At 42.0% G+C, this 22272-nt stretch overlaps 1 protein-coding gene across 1 annotated transcript in view; it reads right to left on the reverse strand.

The window, feature by feature from the left end:
• Positions 1-22272, reverse strand: part of LOC132155915 (ventricular zone-expressed PH domain-containing protein-like) — a 142910-nt gene that overhangs the window by 112043 nt on the left and 8595 nt on the right. Inside the window, exon 2 of the mRNA XM_059564687.1 lies at positions 9759-9963. Coding sequence (XP_059420670.1) covers positions 9759-9896 — 138 coding nt within the window. The 5' untranslated portion in view covers positions 9897-9963. The remainder of the gene's footprint in view (positions 1-9758; positions 9964-22272) is intronic.

Raw genomic sequence — 22272 nt, forward strand, 5'->3', positions numbered from 1 at the left:
GCTTGCGGATATCATCGCCTCCCTCGCGGTCCTTCACCGCGAACAACACCAGGCCCTGCTGGACCTAAGGACGGATCAGGAGAGGCGTTTCCAGGCCATTGTCCAGGCCCAGCAGGAGGACCGCGAGAGGTTCCGGAGCAGGATTGATCGGGAGGTTCGCGCCGAGGCCGCCGGGCCGCCCGCCGCACCCATGCACCTACCGCTGCACAAGATGGGGCCCCAGGATGATCCGGAGGCCTTCCTGGAGCTATTTGAAAAGTCGGCAGAGGCCTGCGGGTGGCCCCGAGAGCAGTGGCCGGTGCGCCTCATTCCCCTGCTCTCTGGAGAGGCCCAGGTGGCTGCCCAACAACTTCCGGTGGCGAACCTCCTGGTCTTCGACGACCTAAAGAGGGCCGTCATCCAGCGGGTTGGCCGGTCGTCCGAACAACACCGCCAGCGGTTACGGTCCCTGGACTTGGGCGAAGCCGGTCGACCCTTCGCGATGGCCCAACAGCTCCGGGACTCCTGCCGCAAGTGGGTACTAGCCGAGGGAAGCAACGTGGAGCATGTCGTCGACCTGGTGGTGCTGGAGCAGTTCATCGCTCGGCTTCCCAAAAAGACGGCCGAGTGGGTCCAGTGCCACCGGCCCACGTCGCTGGACTCGGTCATCCACCTGGCGGAGGACCACATGGTGGCGTGCCCAGGGGTCGGCGCACCCCCACCTACTAACTCTCTCCTTCTCTCTCTCTCCCCCCTCTCTCTCTCTCTCGCCCTGTCCCTCTCCCTAGGTCCCGTCCACCCGGCCCTCCTGGGGCCACTGGGGCGGCGGGCGGGTCTGGGCTGGCCTGTTGGCGTTGCGGGGACCCGGAGCATTTCGTGGACAGGTGTCCAGTGATGGAGGTGGGGACAATGATCCGGGTCCCGGACGTCCCACAGGTCACCCCCGGTCAGGCTGGCAAGTACCAAATACCAGTGAGTATCAAGGGGGGTACATATCCGGCCTTGGTGGATTCAGGATGTAACCAAACCTCAATCCATCAAAGCCTGATTCAACCGGGGGCATTGGATACAAGCCGCGTGGTTAAGGTGTGGTGCGTACACGGGGATGTGGTGGAGTATCCAGTTGTCCCAATTATGATTCAAATTCGGGGACAAAAGCATAGTGTGGAGGTGGCGGTTAGTCCCCACCTCCGGCATCCGATAATCTTGGGAACGAATTGGCCCGCGTTTACGGTTTTATTGGGGTCCTTATGTGTGGATGCCTCTTGGGGAAATAAGGCGCGGAAGGAGACCGCGCGGGTACAGGTGGGGGAATCTGAGCCAGGACCGCTGAGTTCTGCTTCAGGGGAACCGAACGAAATCGGGAGACTGATTCTCTCGGAGCGTGATGACTTTCCTCTGGAGCAGTCTCAGGATGAGACCCTAAAACATGCGTTTCAACAGGTCCGCCAGTCTCTCGATGGCCAGTCTCTCCAACCTGCCCTCCCGCTCTCCTATCCGTATTTTGCAATTTTAAAAGACCGGTTGTATCGAGTGACCCAAGACGCTCGGACAAAATTGAATACAACCCAATTGTTAATTCCAAAGGGCCGCAGGGAAATGCTTTTCCAAGCGGCTCATTCTAATCCTATGGCGGGCCATTTGGGACAGGCAGCAACACTAAATCACCTCATGGCCCGTTTCTTTTGGCTGGGCATTCATGACAATGTGCGCAGGTGGTGCGCGTCTTGTCCGGAATGTCAGTTGGTAAACCCACCGGCCGCCCCAAAAGCGCCTTTGCGCCCTCTTCCCTTAATGCAGGTCCCCTTCGAGAGAATTGGTATGGACCTCATCGGGCCATTAGAGCGATCGGCACGAGGACATCGATTTGCATTAGTCATAGTTGATTATGCAACACGATATCCTGAAGCGGTGGCCCTCCGCAACATTTCCGCTAAAAGTGTTGCGGATACCCTGTTTCGTCTTATCTCCCGGGTGGGGGTTCCAAAAGAAATCCTCACCGATCAGGGCACGGCGTTTATGTCACTTACGCTACGCGAACTGTATGGATTGTTGGGCATTAAGTCGATTCGAACTAGCGTCTATCACCCACAAACCGACGGCCTGGTCGAACGATTTAATCGCACACTTAAATCCATGATCCGTAAGTTCGTTCACGAAGACGCCAAAAATTGGGATAGGTGGCTAGAGCCCTTGTTATTCGCTGTGGGAGAGGTCCCGCAAGCCTCCACGGGGTTTTCCCCCTTCAAGCTTCTCTATGGACGCCAGCCCCGGGGGGTGCTCGATGTACTGAGAGAAACTTGGGAGGAGGGACCATCTCAGGGCAAAAACGAAATTCAGTATGTACTGGACTTGAGAACAAAACTCCACATCAAGGGAGAATTTGTTACAAGCCCAGGACTGCCAGAGCCAGCTGTATAACAGGGGAACTAGGTTACGCAAATTTGCACCGGGAGAGAAAGTACTTGTATTACTCCCAACATCGAGCTCCAAATTAATGGCTAAGTGGCAGGGACCGTTTGAGGTCGCACGACAGGTCGGAGATCTCAATTATGAGGTAATACGGTCCGATAGGAACGGGTCCCGTCAGATCTACCACCTCAATCTCCTTAAAAAATGGAATGAGGCGGAATCAGGGATGTTGGCAACGGTGATTGGCGGAGAGGATGATCTCGGGCCAGAGGCGAATATCAAACCACAATCCCTCGCCCTGGCTCCAGGTGGAGATCACCTCTCGCCGTCCCAACTCACTGATTTAACGAAATTGCAGGCAGACTTTGCCGACGTCTTCTCGGCCCTACCGGGCCGTACTAACCTGATTCAGCACCATATCGGGACCGAGCCAGGCGTGGTAGTTCGCAGCCGGCCGTATCGTTTACCGGAGCACAAGAAAAAAGTAGTTCAGGCTGAATTAGGCGCTATGCTCGACATGGGGGTAATAGAAGAATCTAATAGTAACTGGGCGAGCCCGATAGTTTTAGTTCCGACAACGGACGGCTCAGTCCGGTTCTGTGTAGATTACCACAAGGTGAATGCGGTGTCGAAATTCGACGTGTATCCAATGCCGCGGGTTGGCGAGTTGCTTGATCGGCTAGGCACGGCTCGCTTTTGTTCAACATTGGACTTAACAAAGGGGTATTGGCAGATCCCCTTGTCTCCATTTTCCAGAGAAAAGACAGCTTTCACAACGCCGTTTGGTTTACACCAATTTGTTACCCTTCCGTTTGGCTTGTTCGGGGCCCCAGCTACCTTTCAGCGCCTCATGGATAGGATTCTGCGGCCCCATGCTGCGTATGCGGCTGCCTACCTGGATGATATCATTATATTTAGTAATGATTGGCAGCGGCATATGCAGCATCTGAGGGCTGTCCTGAGGTCGCTGAGGGGAGCGGGGCTCACGGCCAACCCAAAGAAGTGTGCGATTGGGCGTGTGGAAGTAAGGTATCTGGGCTTCCACTTGGGGCATGGGCAGGTGCGTCCCCAAATTGATAAGACAGCCGCTATTGCGACCTGCCCACGTCCCAAGACCAAAAAGGAGGTAAGGCAGTTCTTGGAGCTGGCGGGATATTATAGACGGTTTATTCCTAATTATTCGGACCTCACCAGCCCTTTGACTGACCTTACTAAAAAGGAGGTGCCAGATACGGTCCAGTGGACAGAGCCGTGTCAGCAGGCCTTTACTCAGGTCAAGGCTGCTCTGTGTGGCGGGCCATTGTTACACTCTCCTGATTTTTCTCTCCCTTTTCTGTTGCAGACAGACGCGTCGGACAGGGGGCTGGGGGCAGTCCTGTCCCAGGAGATAGAAGGGGAGGAACGGCCGGTGCTGTACATTAGCCGGAAGCTCTCGAAGAGAGAGGCTAAGTACAGCACCATCGAGAAAGAGTGCCTTGCCATCAGATAGGCCGTCCTCACCCTCCGCTATTATCTCCTTGGACGGGAGTTCACCCTCTGTTCGGACTATGCTCCGCTGCAGTGGCTCCACCGCATGAAGGATAACAACGCGCGGATCACTCGTTGGTATCAAGCTCTTCAGCCTTTTAAGTTCAAGGTGATCCACAGGCCGGTTGTTCAGATGGCGGTGGCCGACTTCCTCTCCAGAAATTGGCAGGGGGGGGGGGGGGATGGGGAGCTGCAGGCCGGATGGCTCCCCGCCTGAGTCGGGCGGTGGGGGTATGTGGCAGGGGGGGCGTGGTTTAGCGAAGTCTGCAGCGGGAGAAAGAATCAGGAGACGAGCGGTAAGTGAGTAGTTTGGGCAAAATTATCATCACCTGTTTCTTGTTCTAGTAATTGGCGTGGAGAGAGTATAAAACGCCAGGAGAGTCGGAAGCAAGCGAGAGAGAGACGGACTGCTGACCCAAACCGTAAACGGAAACCGGAAGGAGTGAAACGAAACGAAACTAGTGTTGACGTGTCAGAATAAGAGTCACCATTTGGGTGTTTGTAACTTTTTAGTTATTTTTGTTTATAATAAACCTGTCAGCAGTCCAGCCGACCCCTTTGTCCTCTTCCTTCCATCCCACGAACTTTGCTACAATGAATTTAATAACAGTGTTTTGATGGAATCGTTATTGTATGACAGTAAGTATAGTTTTTTGTATAATAGTAACAGGAATTTTGAGGGGAATGTGCTTTCATCGTCATAATACCACAATACAAAAACAAATTCATTTATTTTTGTTTAACTTCTCAATTACTTTAGTGTCTTGAATTAACTTTTTCAGTTATTTCATGTAGAGCAGCACAGTTCTGGATACATTTAGAACGAAAATGTGTCATTTAAAATAAAGATCGCAATTCTGAATAGACAACTAAACCAAGTAACATGTAATTTACTAGAGATTCAGATATAATGTAAATGTAGAAATAGCCAAATAATTTGGGCATTTGAATCTAAATTGCAATCTTTTACTGGTTAATCCTGCAACTCTACCATGTCACCAAAAATGGTTTCCTGTAAAAATGATATCTGGACCATAAAACCCAGAGGAATGACGTGATGAAACAGACAGAGGGTCTGATTTACTTCTTTTGCTTTGGGTCTTCTTTGCTCTTATTCCTGTGAGTCTTAACACACTCTGACTGCTCTGGCCAGCAGGTGCACTGGTTGCTCTAGCTCTGGCCTCTCGGTTGTCTTGATGAGAAGGTCCAGGCTGGTCATCATGTCTGGATATCTCTCTAAGTGATAGTGGAGGTGACCGAAAGGAGAGGATATCATGTGAAGAGTCAGTCTGGTGGTCTGATCTGCTCCTTTTCCATTCTCTGCTTTCTGATCTTCCGGAAGTCTTCTTTTTTCGTTTATCACCCTGCGTCAACACATCCTGGCTGCTCTCTTGTTCTCTTGACCCTCCAGCTTCGGCCTCTCTTTTGTCTCGTTGAGAAAATGCAAGCTGGTCAACATCAGTGGACGTGCCTCCAAGTGATTCCCCAGAGATGAGGGAATCATGAGAAGAATCAGTCTGGTGGTCTGATCTCCTCCTTTTCCATTCTGTGCTCTCTGACCTGCCAGAAGACTTCCTTTTTCTTTTACCGCCCTGTCTAATCTCATCCTGACTGACTGAGCTTTGCAGGTCTGCAGGTGCCCTGGATCCTCCAGGACTGGCCTCATGGTTCACCTGATGAGAAGGTCCAGGCTGTTCGTCATCCATAAGTATCTCCCCACGTGGTGCTGGTGGGTTATTAGTATACAAAGGGTAAAACCCAAGGGTTGAGGACTCACGCAGCATGCACAGTGATGGCCCAGACATCTGTTTGCCAGGTCAGCATGGACACCAAGGGGTTGTATTCAGTGTCAGGTCTCCATAGATACAGTAAGAGTTCCCTGAGAGCTCTTTGGGTGCGCAGCAAACCAATACTTGGGTTAAATGCGGTCATGTAGAATAGAATATACTTTATTGTCCCCTAGGGGAAATTTGTCATGGACTCAAAAATGCATAGTGCATAGAAGCAGCTGCCATTACAGGAATTAAAAAATACACATAAACACACCAAGTTATTGCACACTTCTTAGACCTATCTTTTGCAAATCATAAAAATCTAATTGAAATTTTGATTTAAAATTTTGATGGAGACTGGTACGAAGGAAAATTTAAAACGATTCAGCTTAGTTTTAGGTATTCTATATCTTCTGCCAGAAGGCAAGAGCTCATATTCTATATTGAGGATTTGGGACGGGTCCAGCAATACTCTCCGCGCCTGCCTAAGTACAGATTGCTCGTAGATGGACTGAAGGGAGAGCTTTTCAGTCCTCCCCATCACCTTCATAGCAGTCTGTACCAGGCACTGCGACTTTGACTTAGACTGTGTGGAGAGATTGCCGTACCTAATAACACTCTCCATCATTGCTTGATAGAAAATAAACATAATGTTCTGGCTGACACCAAACACTCTTAATCTGCGTAAAAAATACAGTCTTTGCTGTAAACGGGAAGAAACATAATCTACATGGTCACTCCAGCTTAAAAGGTTATCCAGGTGGATACCCAGATACCTGTATGAGGTGACCTGTTTGATCTCCTTCCTATGAATAGACAAGGGGGTATGATCCCCCACCGACAGAGGGTCAAACACCATCTCCTCAGTTTTATTAATGTTAATGGTGAGATTGTTCTCGTCACACCACCTAACAAATTGTTTAACCTCTGAAAAATACAGTGATGAGTCTGAATTCTGGTGAAGCAAACTAAGAATGGCAGTGTCGTCAGAAAATTTAAAAAACAGGTTTCCCGGAAGACTATTAGTACAGTCATTAGTATAAAGAGTGAACAGAACTGGTGAACTAACACAACCTTGTGGTGCCCCCATACTGATACATTTTGATTCAGAAGATGTATCGTTAATCCTAACATTTTGGAGTATATCTGTTAGGAAAGAATAAAACCATTTAATAATAGACGGATTAACATTCATCTTAGTCATTTTCTGTAAGAGCAGATGAGGCCGTAGAGTATTAAAAGCCGAACTAAAATCAATAAACAGAAGGCGTGCATAGGCCTTCGGGTCTTCCAAGTGTTTGTGAGTTAGGTGAGTGATGCTATTAATTGCATCATCTGTACTCCTCCCTTGCCTATAAGCGAATTGGAGTGGATCTAGTTCAGTGTTGACTTCAGATTTCAATATGGATACTATGTATTTTTCAAAGCATTTCATGACAAAAGAAGTTAAAGCCACTGGTCTGTAATCATTGTTTTCTGTAGGACAGGATTTCTTTGGAATGGGAATAATGGTCGATTTCTTCCAGAGGGCCGGTACCAGATGGGAGTCTACAGACTTCTGAAACACCGGGCACCATGCAGGGGTTAGCTCTGCAGCAAAGGTTTTAAGGAGAAAAGCAGATATGCCATCCGGACCTGCAGCTTTCTTTTTACATACCTGGCTGAAAAGTGACTGAATTTTGAAGGGATCAACCACTAGCCTAGGGCAGGGGTCAGTTGTAAGTGACTGTAGAACATTATTGCATTCCAAAGAATAATCCTGTGTATCAAACCTCATAAAGAAATTATTAAGTTCATCTGCTTTACTCTGCTCATCATGTGTTGCGAGACCCTTTTTAAGTGTTGTCATGTTTGTAACAGATTTCATGGAGACCCAGAGTTTTTTAGAGTCCAAAGAGGCAAAATTCTGTTCAATAACATCCTTATGTTTCCTTCTTGCATCCCTTAACAACTTATTAAACTCCCTTTGATTTCCCTTTGATTTCAACCCCAACCTATCGCCATTCCTAAAAGCCATTTTTTTCCGGTTAATACACTCTTTTAACTGTCTGGTGATGTACAGTATGGCTTATTATTAGGGTAGATTGTAATAACCTTCTTGGTGGCCACGCAATCCTTACATAATTTAATATAATCCGTAATAGTGTCAGTGGCCTCATCAATGCCCAAACTGTGGAAAACGTTCCAGTCTGTACAGAGAAATGAACCCTTCAGTGTTTCAATACTGTCATTAGACCACACAGTCACTGTCTTGGTTACTGGTTTACTACTCTTCAAAACAGTCTTATATGTAGGTATTAGATGGAGTGTATTATGGTCAGAGTTTGACAAAGGGGGCTTTGAACTGGCCCTGAAAGCATGTTTTATATTACCGTAACATTTGTCCAACACTTTGTTATCTCGGGTGCCACACTTAACGTATTGTTCGAATCCCGGAAGGGAAAGTTCCAATTTAAAGTGGTTAAAATCCCCAAGAATAAAAACCGGGGCTCCCGGAGTGCATTGCAGTTGATCGTGAACACAGTCTGCAACACGAGCTGCAGCTCGGGCCGCATTCCCGCTGGGTGGCACATACGCTGAGCAGATTATAATATTGCAGAATTCTCTCGGGAGGTAAAAGAGTCTTAAGAGAAATACACAGAAATTCAATATCAGGGCTGCACACAGTCTCTCTCACAGAATAATTCCTGCACCAGCTGTCATTCACAAACACACAGATACCTCCTCCTCGACTTTTCCCCGAAGTTATATCCCTGTCTGCACGGACAAGGGAGAACCCCTCCAGCTCAATCAAGGAGTTGGGGGTATCTTTGTGGAGCCAGGTCTCCGTTAATACCAGCAAGCCCACCTCACGGTATTCAAAACATACTTTCATGTTGATACGGAGCTCCTACATTTTATTTCTAAGAGAGCGAACATTGCTCAGAATCATACTGGGCAGCGGAGGTCTGCTGAGTCCCCCCATGTAACGTGGTAAGCGTACTTCTAGGTGCATTAACAGGCCATGCTCGTCTTCGAACTCTACTATAAACACAATTCCTGGAAAATCATCCCTATTAATATCATCCTCCCCATCGTGACCGACAGGAGGTTCAAACAGTAGGATGTGTAGCTGATGGAAGATATTATTAATGTCACCTTGATCCATGTGAACTAGACACTAAACGGTTACTGTGTAATGTGAACTAGTATTTTAACTTCAGGTGTCTGAATAGAATATCCAATACAATTTAATGCTGATATGAGCCTCTGAAGTTCATCTGCTCAATGTATCGCTTGTGCTTGGAATTCTTGCTATTGTGATGACAATTCTGAGAATTCTAAAATCTCTTGTGGCGAGTGGGGCAGGGCAGAGGGATGTGGGAACAAGGAGGGAGGCCGGCAATGATTGGGAAATCAGTGACACCTGCGACCCACTGCCGGTCTCGAGTCCCACGTAGGAGATGGAAGGATATAAAACTGAAGCGACGACAGTGAAGGATGAGAGAGGACCAGGCCTGGGCTTTTAGTTTTGGTTTTATTTTGTGCGCATCAGTCCTCCGTGAGGGGCTGGTGCGCTGTTTTGTGTTTATTTTGTGATTATTAAAGTTTCAGTTGATTGTCCGCCGGTTCCCGCCTCCTTCTTCCGGATGAATACGAAGGTTTTATGCATTACATCTCTGTTTAAAAAACAGCAAGATCTGTACAGATATATTCTCCCACAATTCTGAATATACATGCCAAATAACATGACATTTACTAAAGAGATTTACTAGAAGTTCTATCTTCTAAAATAATGTATTTTTTTATCCTTAGTCCAGTTTGGTTTATGTTTCTTGTTTTTAGTTTTTTTAGTCTATACATAATGTGTCCTGCAATCTAAGGTGAAAACAATGAGAACATTAACAATGATTCAGTACAAATATATTGTAATGATTCAGTACAAATATAATGTAACTGGCATGACAGGAACCTGTAACAGAGTAATGCAAAAAACTTTGGCAAAAAAGAAAATGATCACATGAATTATGATTAAAATACTAAACAGACAAAAATAAGAATGTACTATTTTGGGATCAGAGTACTCACTGGTGAACAGGATATGACTTTGATTTCCTCCAGGGCTTGGGACAGACAGTCTTCAATCTCGCTGTGATCCAGAGAGAAGAGGTCTCCTGCACGGGACAGGTCTCTCTGTCCCAGCACTAGACGGAACAGCTGGTGCATTCTGGGACAGGCTCAAACTTGAGCAGGCTGCCCCTGCCCGGTGTTACCACGATGACTTGACATGCTCCTGAAATACACCCGATATACATGCATCAGACTAACACCTACAAACTGGATCGAAGTAGAGAAGAAAGACAACTATGAGAAAGATGAATTAAGGGAAAAAAGGAGACAAGAAGAAAAAGACATCATTGCATTTAAAGTTCACTGATCTTTGTAAATTTTTATTTAGGGCAGTAGAGTTATACTTAGACTTACAAAACCAAAATGATATTCTTTAAAGTGCCTCTATTATGCCATTTTTTAAGGTTCCTGATATTGTATTGATATTTGTTTCTACAAAAGGATTACATGCATGCAATGTCAAAATCGCTTTTAGTTCAGTATTTTGAACACTCTATAGAAAATACAAACATCTATTATTTATAATACTTACAGGTTGTGATTCAGTGGAACCAGCTGGTCCAAATAAATTGGGTACTGAGCTATCTTTAAAAAACAAGCGTTTTGTGAGTCCTGCACTGAACTCCCTGAGATTAGATCTGTAAAATGATGGGAACACACACAAAAAATTGGTACAGTTGAAAAAATGTATTATGACCACTGATTCTTTCCTGCCTCATATGTTAGAAGTGAAAATAAAATGAGTGTATTTTCAAGATGATGTTAAGCACAAAAACAAGCTACAGTGTTTGAGGTCGGGTCAAGTTGTTAGCAGCCTTCTGGCCAACGCAGAACATAGACGGGCATGATGGAAATGTGTTACCCTGTGACATGTAGCCATCATGGAAGTAGGATTCAAATTACTGACGACTTGTTTTGGCTGTTCAGAGTCAATTCTTTCTTTTGGGAGACAATAACTTTATTTATAGCACCTTTGGCTTTACAACTTCGCAGATCGTTTACATTCACATACAGCTACATAACACAATGCATGAAAGGTAATATTTGAAATGGCATAATAGAGGCATTTTAAAACTATAACATTTAAATAAAAAAATAAAAAAATTGTTCACCAAATAATTATATTTTTAAATTATGTGTTTTTTTATTGCAAATATTTGATTATATGATATTTTTATTAAAATATTTTAGCAAATATTAAAAAAAATTAAAAACACTTGTTAATTGAAATAAAATAACATTTAACTTAAATAAAATAAAATATAATAAAAAAAATTGTAAGAAATTTTATTTAAAAAGGAATCCAGAAAATTTTAAATAGGGAAAAAAGGTGATCAAAAAAAAATTAAACAGAATAAAATAAATGTATTTGGGAAATAAAATTATAATACTAATACAGATACATACAGATACTAATACATAGGGCCCTGGAATGGACAATTGGCATTCCAAGAGTACTTCTATGTAGTCCAACAACGCTAGGACATTTCACTGTTATATAACAGCTCACCTGTGATTCGGCCAAAGTCATGAGACTGCATGTAATCACAGCTGTCCTGATATTTAGAACAACATCACGACTGTGAGTGATATGATGTGTCCACTCCCCGCCAGAAGCAACAAATGAACACTTCTCTCTTTCAAATACTTATCACTTAAAGGCTACCTTAAAAAAAATTTAAATACAGCATAACAAGGTAAATAAGATGAATAAGTGAAATCAGTACTTTCATTTGAACTATTCTTTTAAAATATTATGAATGCATAAAAAAATCATTTAGGACTCTAGATTGAGCCTGGATGGAATTCCAGGCTGTCAAGCTTCCTGTTAGAAAAATGTTCTCAGAAAACAATTCTGCCAGTGTTTTCCTCGGAGTTAATCTGTAATGTGTTAAACCCATAACTGCCGGACTCCATCACTCATTAAAGAGTGTAAAATGTCACACGTTCAGTCCCAAACTCTTGAACATGTGAACATGGATCACTGCGAGAACGGATGTGTTCAGTCATGTCTCAGGAAGGGCTATAGTATCGATTTTTACGGATTGATCGGTCATTAATTTATCTTGGTAATATCTCAAGGTTACAAAATCATGCAGCTTTCCTTAACGGATTTATCCGTAGAAATATTTTTTCTGGGTTTCTTATGTACAGAACTGAATGTGGAAGTGTAATGGACGTTTGTCATAGGAGATGGGGGGATATGAACACGTTATATGACTGACAGTCATACTGACTGACAGCCATCAGAGAGGCTAAGAGACATCACTCCAGGAGGATAGCCCATCAATTCAGTGACAGCAGAGACACTAGTAGCCTGTGGCAGGGGATACAGACAATTACAGACTACAAGCCCCCACCACGGACCTGTGACAACAACATCTCTCTGCTGAATGAGCTGAATACCTTCTTCGCTCGCTTTGAGCAACAAAACAGCACCACTCCACAGAAGACTTCACCTCCTCCCGGCGACCAGGTGATGACGCTGACCCCAGACAGAGTGAGGAGATCCTTCAGCAGGATCAATGTACGCAAAGCTCCGGGTCCTGACAACATCCCTGGGCGTGTACTGAGAGACTGTGCAGCAGAACTCACTGATGTCTTCACAGACATTTTCAACATCTCACTTAGTCAGGCTGTTGTTCCCACATGTTTCAAAACTACCACCATCATTCCAGTTCCGAAGAAGCCATCTCCATCCTGCTTCAATGACTACCGTCCTGTTGCACTTACCCCAATCCTCATGAAGAGCTTTGAACGGCTAGTCATGCTCCACATCAAGTATTGACAGAAATATTACACTTGAAAAACACTTTAGGTTTACAATTTTTTTATATTTTAAAATGAAACAATATGTTATTTGAACAATTACACTTTCTTGAGCCATCAATGTGGCAATATTTGATTTTTATTAATTAATTAGAATTCCAAGCACCACAGAAGTGCTCGTCCCTCAGTCATGTACAGAGGGAAAATGCTTTATTTTGAGGTCAAAAACAGTGTTTTCTTCCATTTAAAATACAACAATGTGTCCATAACTATCAAATATATGATGTAAATTACATTAAAAACAAAATGCTAAATAAATATTATAAAATATATAATGAAAGTAGTGGTCCCCTGGAGTTGTGTCACTGGTGTTACCGTTTAACAAAAAGGCTCTTATTTTGAAATAACAATCACACTGATGACATCACTCGACTTCCTTCTTCCAATTTCCTGGAGATCTATGAAGAGAAGCCCATGGTAAGTCCACTGTCTCTTTTCAATTATCAGAAATCTTCTCATTTATCTCATGATTTCATATGAAGCTTTTAGTTGAAGTCACTGGTATGACATCTTTTATTGTTTGGGCATTGTAAAAAACTAGAATACAAATGGATTAAACTACTAAATTTAGTGAGTATACCATGATTGACAACATGTGGTTTGATACCTTGCAGCAGCCATTTTGTAAAATGCAGTTTATATGAAAATTTCACTGGTGTTACTGTCACTGGTGTCACCTCCCTTATGGGTAAATACATGCACACAAAAAATAAAAAATCATTAAGCTGTAATTTATGTGTACTCATAAAGTCAAAGGGTAATCTAATAATGTGGTCTAAGTTTAAATGTTAGAAAAAGAAATCAATTTTAAGAGATCTTGCCATACCAAATGTGGACGTTTCTGTAGATGACACGACTGTGGTGCGTCTCATTAGCAAAAGAGATGAGACAAACTACAAGAGCGAGGTGAGCCACCTGGCTAGGTGGTGCAGTAACAACAATCTCTCTCTGAACGTGGAGAAGATGGAGATTGTTGTTGACTTCAGTAGAGCACACACTCAGCATGTTCCTCTGACCATCAATGGTGCGACTGTGGAGAGAGTAAGCAGCACCAAGTTCCTGGGTGTGCATATCACAGAGGTGTGTCTCTGCCCTCCCTCCAGGACATTTATGGAATCCGTCTCACTCGCAAAGCCCTCTACATCGCAGGTGATCCCACCCACCCGTCACACAGCTTCTTCAGTCTGCTGCCCTCAGGGAGGAGACTGCGGAGTCTCCAGGCCAGGATCAGCAAACTGAAGGACAGCTTCATCCACCAGGCTGTCAGGAAGCTGAACTTGCTCCCGAACTTGCCCCACCCTGTCCCTCTTCTGCCCCAGGCACCACTGAACTTTGAAACCCCCCGCCAGATCCCACATCCCCAGATCCTTCTACCCTCTCCCCCCACTAACATACAACCCGAATTCCGGAAAAGTTGGGACGTTTTTTAAATTTTAATAAAATGAAAACTAAAAGACTTTCAAATCACATGAGCCAATATTTCACAATAGAACATAGATAACATAGCAAATGTTTAAACTGAGAAAGTTTACAATTTTATGCACAAAATGAGCTCATTTCAATTTTGATTTCTGCTACAGGTCTCAAAATAGTTGGGACAGGGCATGTTTACCATGGTGTAGCATCTCCTTTTCTTTTCAAAACAGTTTGAAGACGTCTGGGCATTGAGGCTATGAGTTGCTGGAGTTTTGCTGTTGGAATTTGGTCCCATTCTTGCCTTATATAGATTTCCAGCTGCTGAAGAGTTTGTGGTCGTCTTTGACGTATTTTTCGTTTAATGATGCGCCAAATGTTCTCTATAGGTGAAAGATCTGGACTGCAGGCAGGCCAGGTTAGCACCCGGACTCTTCTACGACGAAGCCATGCTGTTGTTATAGCTGCAGTATGTGGTTTTGCATTGTCCTGCTGAAATAAACAAGGCCTTCCCTGAAATAGACGTTGTTTGGAGGGAAGCATATGTTGCTCTAAAACCTTTATATACCTTTCAGAATTCACAGAGCCTTCCAAAACATGCAAGCTGCCCATAACGTATGGACTTATGCACCCCCATACCATCAGAGATGCTGGCTTTTGAACTGAATGCTGATAACATGCTGGAAGGTCTCCCTCCTCTTTAGCCCGGAGGACACGGCGTCCGTGATTTCCAACAAGAATGTCAAATTTGGACTCGTCTGACCATAGAACACTATTCCACTTTGAAATAGTCCATTTTAAATGAGCCTTGGCCCACAGGACACGACGGCGCTTCTGGACCATGTTCACATATGGCTTCCTTTTTGCATGATAGAGCTTTAGTTGGCATCTGCTGATGGCACGGCGGATTGTGTTTACCGACAGTGGTTTCTGAAAGTATTCCTGGGCCCATTTAGTAATGTCATTGACACAATCATGCCGATGAGTGATGCAGTGTCGTCTAAGAGCCCGAAGACCACGGGCATCCAATAAAGGTCTCCGGCCTTGTCCCTTACGCACAGAGATTTCTCCAGTTTCTCTGAATCTTTTGATGATGTTATGCACTGTAGATGATGAGATTTGCAAAGCCTTTGCAATTTGACGTTGAGGAACATTGTTTTTAAAGTTTTCCACAATTTTTTTACGCAGTCTTTCACAGATTGGAGAGCCTCTGCCCATCTTTACTTCTGAGAGACTCTGCTTCTCTAGGACAAAGCTTTTATAGCTAATCATGTTACAGACCTGATATCAATTAACTTAATTAATCACTAGATGTTCTCCCAGCTGAATCTTTTCAAAACTGCTTGCTTTTTTAGCCATTTGTTGCCCCCCTGCCAACTTTTTTGAGACCTGTAGCAGGCATTAAATTTTAAATGAGCTAATTTAGTGGATAAAAGTGTAAAATTTCTCAGTTTAAACATTTGCTACGTTATCTATGTTCTATTGTGAATAAAATATTGGCTCATGTGATTTGAAATTCCTTTAGTTTTCATTTTATTAAAATTTAAAAAACGTCCCAACTTTTCCGGAATTCGGGTTGTATGATGACATGCACCAGTCACTTTGTGCAGCATTGGTCTGCTCACTACCTCATTCAGCATGGAACTGACGTCATTCTACCACCTCTTCAGTCAGTTAAATAAAATAACTGCTCTTGAGCCCTTTGTCAATTTAATCAGACTGAATAAGCTTCTTTTTTACACAAAAAATCTTTTATCTGCACTGTATGTTCATTTCACTGATTTGCACTCTATCTGTCATGTGCCTTGCACTGCTCTATTTAAATTTATTTTTAATTTTATTATATGTCTTTTTTACATTCCCTTATTGTATAGTTGTATCTACATTTTATATTTGATCTAGATTTTTTGGCTCTACTGTTAATGTTATCTGTATGCACCGGGGGTCTGAGAGTAACGCAATTTTGATTCTCTGTATGTATGTACTGTACATGTGGAAGAACTGACAATAAAGCAGACTTGACTTGACATATGAGCAGCAAATGAGTTTCCTCTGAGTCAGAACAGTGATTGCGGAAGAAAAAACACAGGCAGACAGCGCTGAAAGCAGCTAATGCTTATCAGTAAATCAGTGGGAAATTCATAGAAATCATTGAATAGTATCGATACTGATAGTATCAAACTCAAGGTATCGGTATCGTATTGATATCATAACTGTATCGATAATTAACATTTTTAATGATACTCAGCCCAAGGCAAGACTCAGCAATGAACAACAATCTGGCAAAAATAAATAAAAAATAATTTTTGGAAGAAAAATGCCTGTCTTGGGCCTCTTGTATGTTCTTTCACAAGTCAGTGATCCAAACGGATCATAGGTCCTGCCAATCAGAAGGCATTATGAGTCGCTGAGGAGGTGACAACACAGATGCACTTTACACCTGTCCTCGCGTTCCAGAGCTGAGCTTCGCTAGGATACCACAGCAAGAACACTCAGGGACCATTCGGAGGTCTGACCAAACCACTAATACTCAAATATAATCTGAGCAAGCACAACAGGCTCCTGGTCTGTCAGCCTCTATTTAAAACAGAGAAAATACATTGTCCAACTGCTGATGCAGCAATTACACTTGTCTCCCTCCACAAAAATGCTTTTAATCCACTTGTACATGTTTTATTTGTAAGTCGAGTTATATAATGGTACAAATGTGACAGTAAAAATGTGACAACTGACAGATATTCATAGTGCCCTTGTATAATTTTTTTTTTTAATTTTCTGAATTCTGTTTCGATGAACTTACACGTTGGTAATCAAAAAGCATCTCTAATTAACTGCAATAATTAATCTTACACAATTTAACAACTATTAATTAAAAGTAACAAAAAAATTACATTTTACGGCCTTATGAAATGTTTAATTTTTTCCCCCAAATTCAGTATTTCTGTTTTAATTGTTCTGGATTCCATTTTAATGGTTGAATTACATTTTAATAAGCAAAAAAAAATATTGACAGCAAATCAGAATTCACCCAACCTTTAAGAGCTTGTGCATTTAAAGCAGCAGATGACCAAACTGAAGCATGTTTATAATAAACATAATGTTACTGTGCTTTGGTGTGTATGCTAATATAGTAAAAGTTGTTGTTCTTGGTGTTAATGGGTCTTTAATCTTTGATTGGTTTTCATTAGTCTGTAATGATTGGTCTAATTTTCATAAGAGTAAAAACTATAAAAATCTAACTTTAGTCTAAATGCACAAACACATGAGGACATCCTGGTTTGTAAATGGATAGCTCTGTTTGTGTTGGACAGAAAGCAGGTCACTGGGTCTGGTCTCTTAAACAATCACCCAGTCACAACCCAGTTACAATTAATCTCCAGGTTACGGCTCAGCAATCTCAGGAATGCAGTCTTTAAAAACATGCTGGCATACACACGCTTCAGTGCACACATGCATGCACTATGATACAATGGCAACACATGCAAATTGCTAGAAGGAAAAGCAAAGCACTTCAACACATGGCTGTTCAGACTGATGCACAACAAATATTTCAAAGTTGACTTGTGTACTTTTTTAACCCTGCTAAGCATGACATAAAATAATAGTCAGAATTTTATTTTATTATTTATTTTATTTTATTTATTTGTATGTTGTTTGTTATTTGTTTTTAATGGAAAAATGTATCGAACCTTTAGACCAAAATACTGCAGCTATATATATATATACAGTACAGACCAAAAGTTTGGACACACCTTCTCATTCAAAGAGTTTTCTTTATTTTCATGACTATGAAAATTGTAGATTCACACTGAAGGCATCAAGGGCTATTTGACCAAGAAGGAGAATGATGGGGTGCTGCGCCAGATGACCTGGCCTCCACAGTCACCGGACCTGAACCCAATCGAGATGGTTTAGGGGTGAGCTGGACCGCAGACAGAAGGCAAAAGGGCCAACAAGTGCTGAGCATCTCTCGGGGAACTCCTTCAAGACTGTTGGAAGACCATTTCAGGTGACTACCTCTTGAAGCTCATCAAGAGAATGCCAAGAGTGTGCAAAGCAGTAATCAAAGCAAAAGGTGGCTACTTTGAAGAACCAAGATTTTGACATATTTTCAGTTGTTTCACACTTTTTTGTTATGTATATAATTCCATATATAATTCCACATGTGTTAATTCATAGTTTTGATGCCTTCAGTGTGACTCTACAATTTTCCTAGTCATGAAAATAAAGAAAACTCTTTGAATGAGAAGGTGTGTCCAAACTTTTGGTCTGTACTGTATATATATGTGTGTGTGTGTGTGTGTATGTAAAAGTAGCATATTTTTTAAGTATCATAGTTGATACATTAAAAAACTGACAATTACTTACCCAAAAGTCGATTTTCCCAAAAAAATCACTGCTTCTTTACGCATTCCAATATTTTAAAAGTTCTTACATTGGAACATAACGTCCACACTAGAGACTTTTATAGCTAGTTTATCATTTGTGTGAATTGTGTCATTTGTGAATTTATGCACAGTATTTAATCATTACTTTTCTAATAGGTATTTATGTAAATAACATTTAGAATATGTAATGAATAGCAGTATGTAAATACTGATACAAGAAAAAACATAAGTAATTATATTGATTTATTAAGATATTTAGCTAAATTTCATGGTGCAAAGAATGTCCATTAATGTCGCAACCAGGCTAAGTTGTAGCTTTCGCACAGCTGGTGCAACTGGCCCTTGGAAACAATGCCGAACACCCTAACTACCACCTAGCAACTACCTAGCAAGTTGACGCCCACTCAGCATAGCCCAGAGGAAAATTCCTTATACTTCGGGTAGAAAGGCAGAGCATGTCATGTTTATGACCATTGATTGCTTGGGAGTTTGACCTTTATAAAGATCACTAACTAAATGTAACCAGTCGGGGAGAGAGACTGCCTAACACTGAGTCTTTTGTATTCTTGTCCCCCTCCTCTACTGCAGTAATGGGCACCTGCTGATCACCTTATGGAGATGCTCAGGCTGCCGGGAGCAGATAGAAGAACATCCTTATGATCATCCCATTATACCAATTCACCCAGTCTCTCTCCATCAGACCCACACACCACAGAGTCTGATCACAACACACGGTTTGTGTATGCCGTCCCAGACAGGGTGGGAGTGGGTTTCCCTCCAGGCTCCTGGTCAAAGAGAGGCTTTGTGTGGCAGGGCTGAGGGTGGGAGCACAGTGCCCATTCATACATTCCTTCACCATCGCAATTAAACCAATGCAGCCTGCCAGATAATTGTCCTTGAAATTGTACCCCTCAAGGTCAGGTATTTGAAGCAGAGCCAAAACCAGAACTGATTTCTGCTTTGGTTGTTTTTGTTGATTTGTTTGGAGAAAAGAGGATGAGGATTAAAGTAAAATGTAAGCTAGTAATGTAAGAAACAACTAATAACTTTTTAGTTTTCTAAGTTGGGTGTTTTCTGTTTGTGTTCTTCACATTTTAATGGTTTAATTATTTTTTCTACAATCGAAATCAGTGTCTAATCAGTTTAGACATTTTTTTTTTTTGGAAAACTTTAACAATTTAACAACTTACCAGTATTGTAACATTAATAGGGCCCTGAAACGGGTTTTTGAAATTGAAATGTGTTTTATTTTTTCATAAATTCAGTTATTTTTTTATTTTTCTGGATCCTGTGATTTATGATTTAATAGAAGATTTTTATCAAAAAATGGTGGTAATCAAATAAATGCATACAACTTTAACAATATTTTTTTACTGAATTTAATCTTTTATTAAATTTAAAATTAAAAATTCCTTAATTTTTTTGGCAAACAAAACGCTGCACAACAGAAGCTTATTCTTAAATTCAAAACACTGAGGAGGTTAATAACTGCATTATTATTTGTATTATTACTTTGAGATGTACATTCGACTGTATAATAGTATGGCATTTCTGTCATAATTTATTAAAGTTAAACCAAACTTTTATTTTGGTGTTTGTGAAGACCTTTTAAGTTTCTGGGCCCTATTTTAACGATCTGAAACGCAAGTGTCAAAGCGCGAAGCGCAAATAACTTTGTGGGCGGGTCTCGGCGCTGTTGCTATTTTCCCGGTGGGATAAATGGCTCTTGCGCTCGGTGCAAATCTAAAATGGGTTGGTCTGAAGTAGCTTCATTATTCATAGGTGTGGTTTGGGCGTAACGTGAAATGAACCAATCAGAGCGTCATCCAACATTCCCTTTAAAAGCAGGTGCGCAAGTTCCATTATGGAGTCGATTTTTTTTTCCTGGTTCTTGACGGACAAACCAATTTGTCAGATGTCCTTATATACATATATGTCTTGCCACTATTGGGCAAACAGGTCTGATCCTTAATTACTACAATTAGCCAGAATAATTTGTAAGCTAGATTTATGCCTATTTTTTCACATCTTCGTGCCACACCACAATGATTTCCGTCATCTCATGTGTTAATCTTTTTTTATTGTAACAATTTATGATTTGCAAAAATAACTGTTGCATCTGTGTAGATTACATGAGCAAAGTGTATGCGCGTTGTGCACGCTATACATTATGGTCAAGCATGCGCCCTTAAAATAGCATAATGAACAACGCGCAACGCGCCACTGACTTTAGATTAGGTTTTTTCTGGTCAGTGGCGCAATTGTTTAATGGAACAGCAAAATAGCACCAGGGATTGTTTGCGCCGGAACACGCCTCCTTTTTTGCGCTGAACCGCCCAGGGAGCGCAAGTTCATTCACTAGTTTAGCGACGTGCTTCTGTGGAGGGAAAAGCGCGCTTTGCGCGGGTGCAAAATAGGAATGACACATGCGTCGGTGTACAAAGTCAATTGCGCTGGGTGCAAGATAGGGCCCTCTTTGTGTATAATTGCCACAGTCCCAGCTCTGGAGATGAAGTTTATATGTTCATGTCTGAAGCTGAACTTTCCTCCCGTTTGCTTTCGATTTGCACGGACCAACCATCACACAGAATACACACGATCATGCAGCATACAAATGCACACTTCACAAGATCTCACAACTGGATTTGACCAGTCTGCAAGGTTTGTGAAATTAAATGTTTATTAGACAGTTAAAGATTTAAAGGGCTCATCGGATGAAAGTTTTATTTTTTCCATTTTAAGTGCTATAAATGAGTGTCTGGTGCATCTACCAACATAAAAAAAGATCCCAGTAAATTTGGTTTTGTAAACCTTCAGATTTCTCTTCCCTTCTGACGTAGGAAGGTGTTCTTATTATAATATTAGCGCCCACAGCTGCTGACTGGCACTGCCATATTAGCAAAGACCCCGCACTGAGTGAGCCGCACACAATCCGTCATGTTTATCTTCCCGCTAGAGCATTTAAAAGTAGCATTCAAGTTAGAAATGTCTTCTTATTAAAGCTATAAAAGTTATTGGGTCAAGAGCAGTGATTGATTTTCTGTTTTTATTTTATTGTTTGGGTCATATAACAGCATAGACAGCAGAAGGTGCTGCATATTATGCTGCTGTCACTAATTTTAATTTTTAAAATCTAATCTAATCTAATTTTAATCTAATTTTAACATGCAATTTCTTTCCCAGTTTTTTTACCTTAACAGAACTGACTGTTTTTGTAGCGTTTTTAACATAACTTTGTGTGTATTTGACTGTTTAAGCACAATGAGACATGAAAGAGAACTTAGTTTAGTACTCACATGTGTGACAGCTAGGGCTGTAGCTATCGAATATTTCAGTAATCGAGTATTCTACCAAAAATTCCATCGATTAATCGAGTAATCGGATAAAATGTGTTTTTGCTTAATTAAAGTGCAATATTAATTATGCAGGATAAAATAAGACTCCTGGGTCTTGTGACGGTCATGGAGGGACCACACGTTCAACATGGACGTTAATACACACACATACGCACAAACACACACCAAGACTGTTTGGTGATACAAGAGTTTATTGTAATTATTGATCAGAGAGTGAATGAAATACCTGTAAACTATGTGTTTTGTTCCCGTGTATCGTTTGTCCCGTGATTTTTAGAGTCCTGGCAAGAAACAATGGCAGGAATTATTGGTTCTGCTTAGGGTGGGAATCTACCATGTATTAATTGAGCGTGGGGGTTTCAGGGGCAACGTGGCCGAGTTGATGCTGTTATTTCCTGTTTAATGTGAACGAATTAATAACATCAAAGTAGATTTATTAAGTAGAACATCAAGCCAATATGTTTGTTTCAGACTCTGTATATTTAA

The sequence above is a fragment of the Carassius carassius genome, chromosome 13, assembly GCF_963082965.1.
Source record: "Carassius carassius chromosome 13, fCarCar2.1, whole genome shotgun sequence".
Lineage (NCBI taxonomy): Eukaryota > Metazoa > Chordata > Actinopteri > Cypriniformes > Cyprinidae > Carassius > Carassius carassius.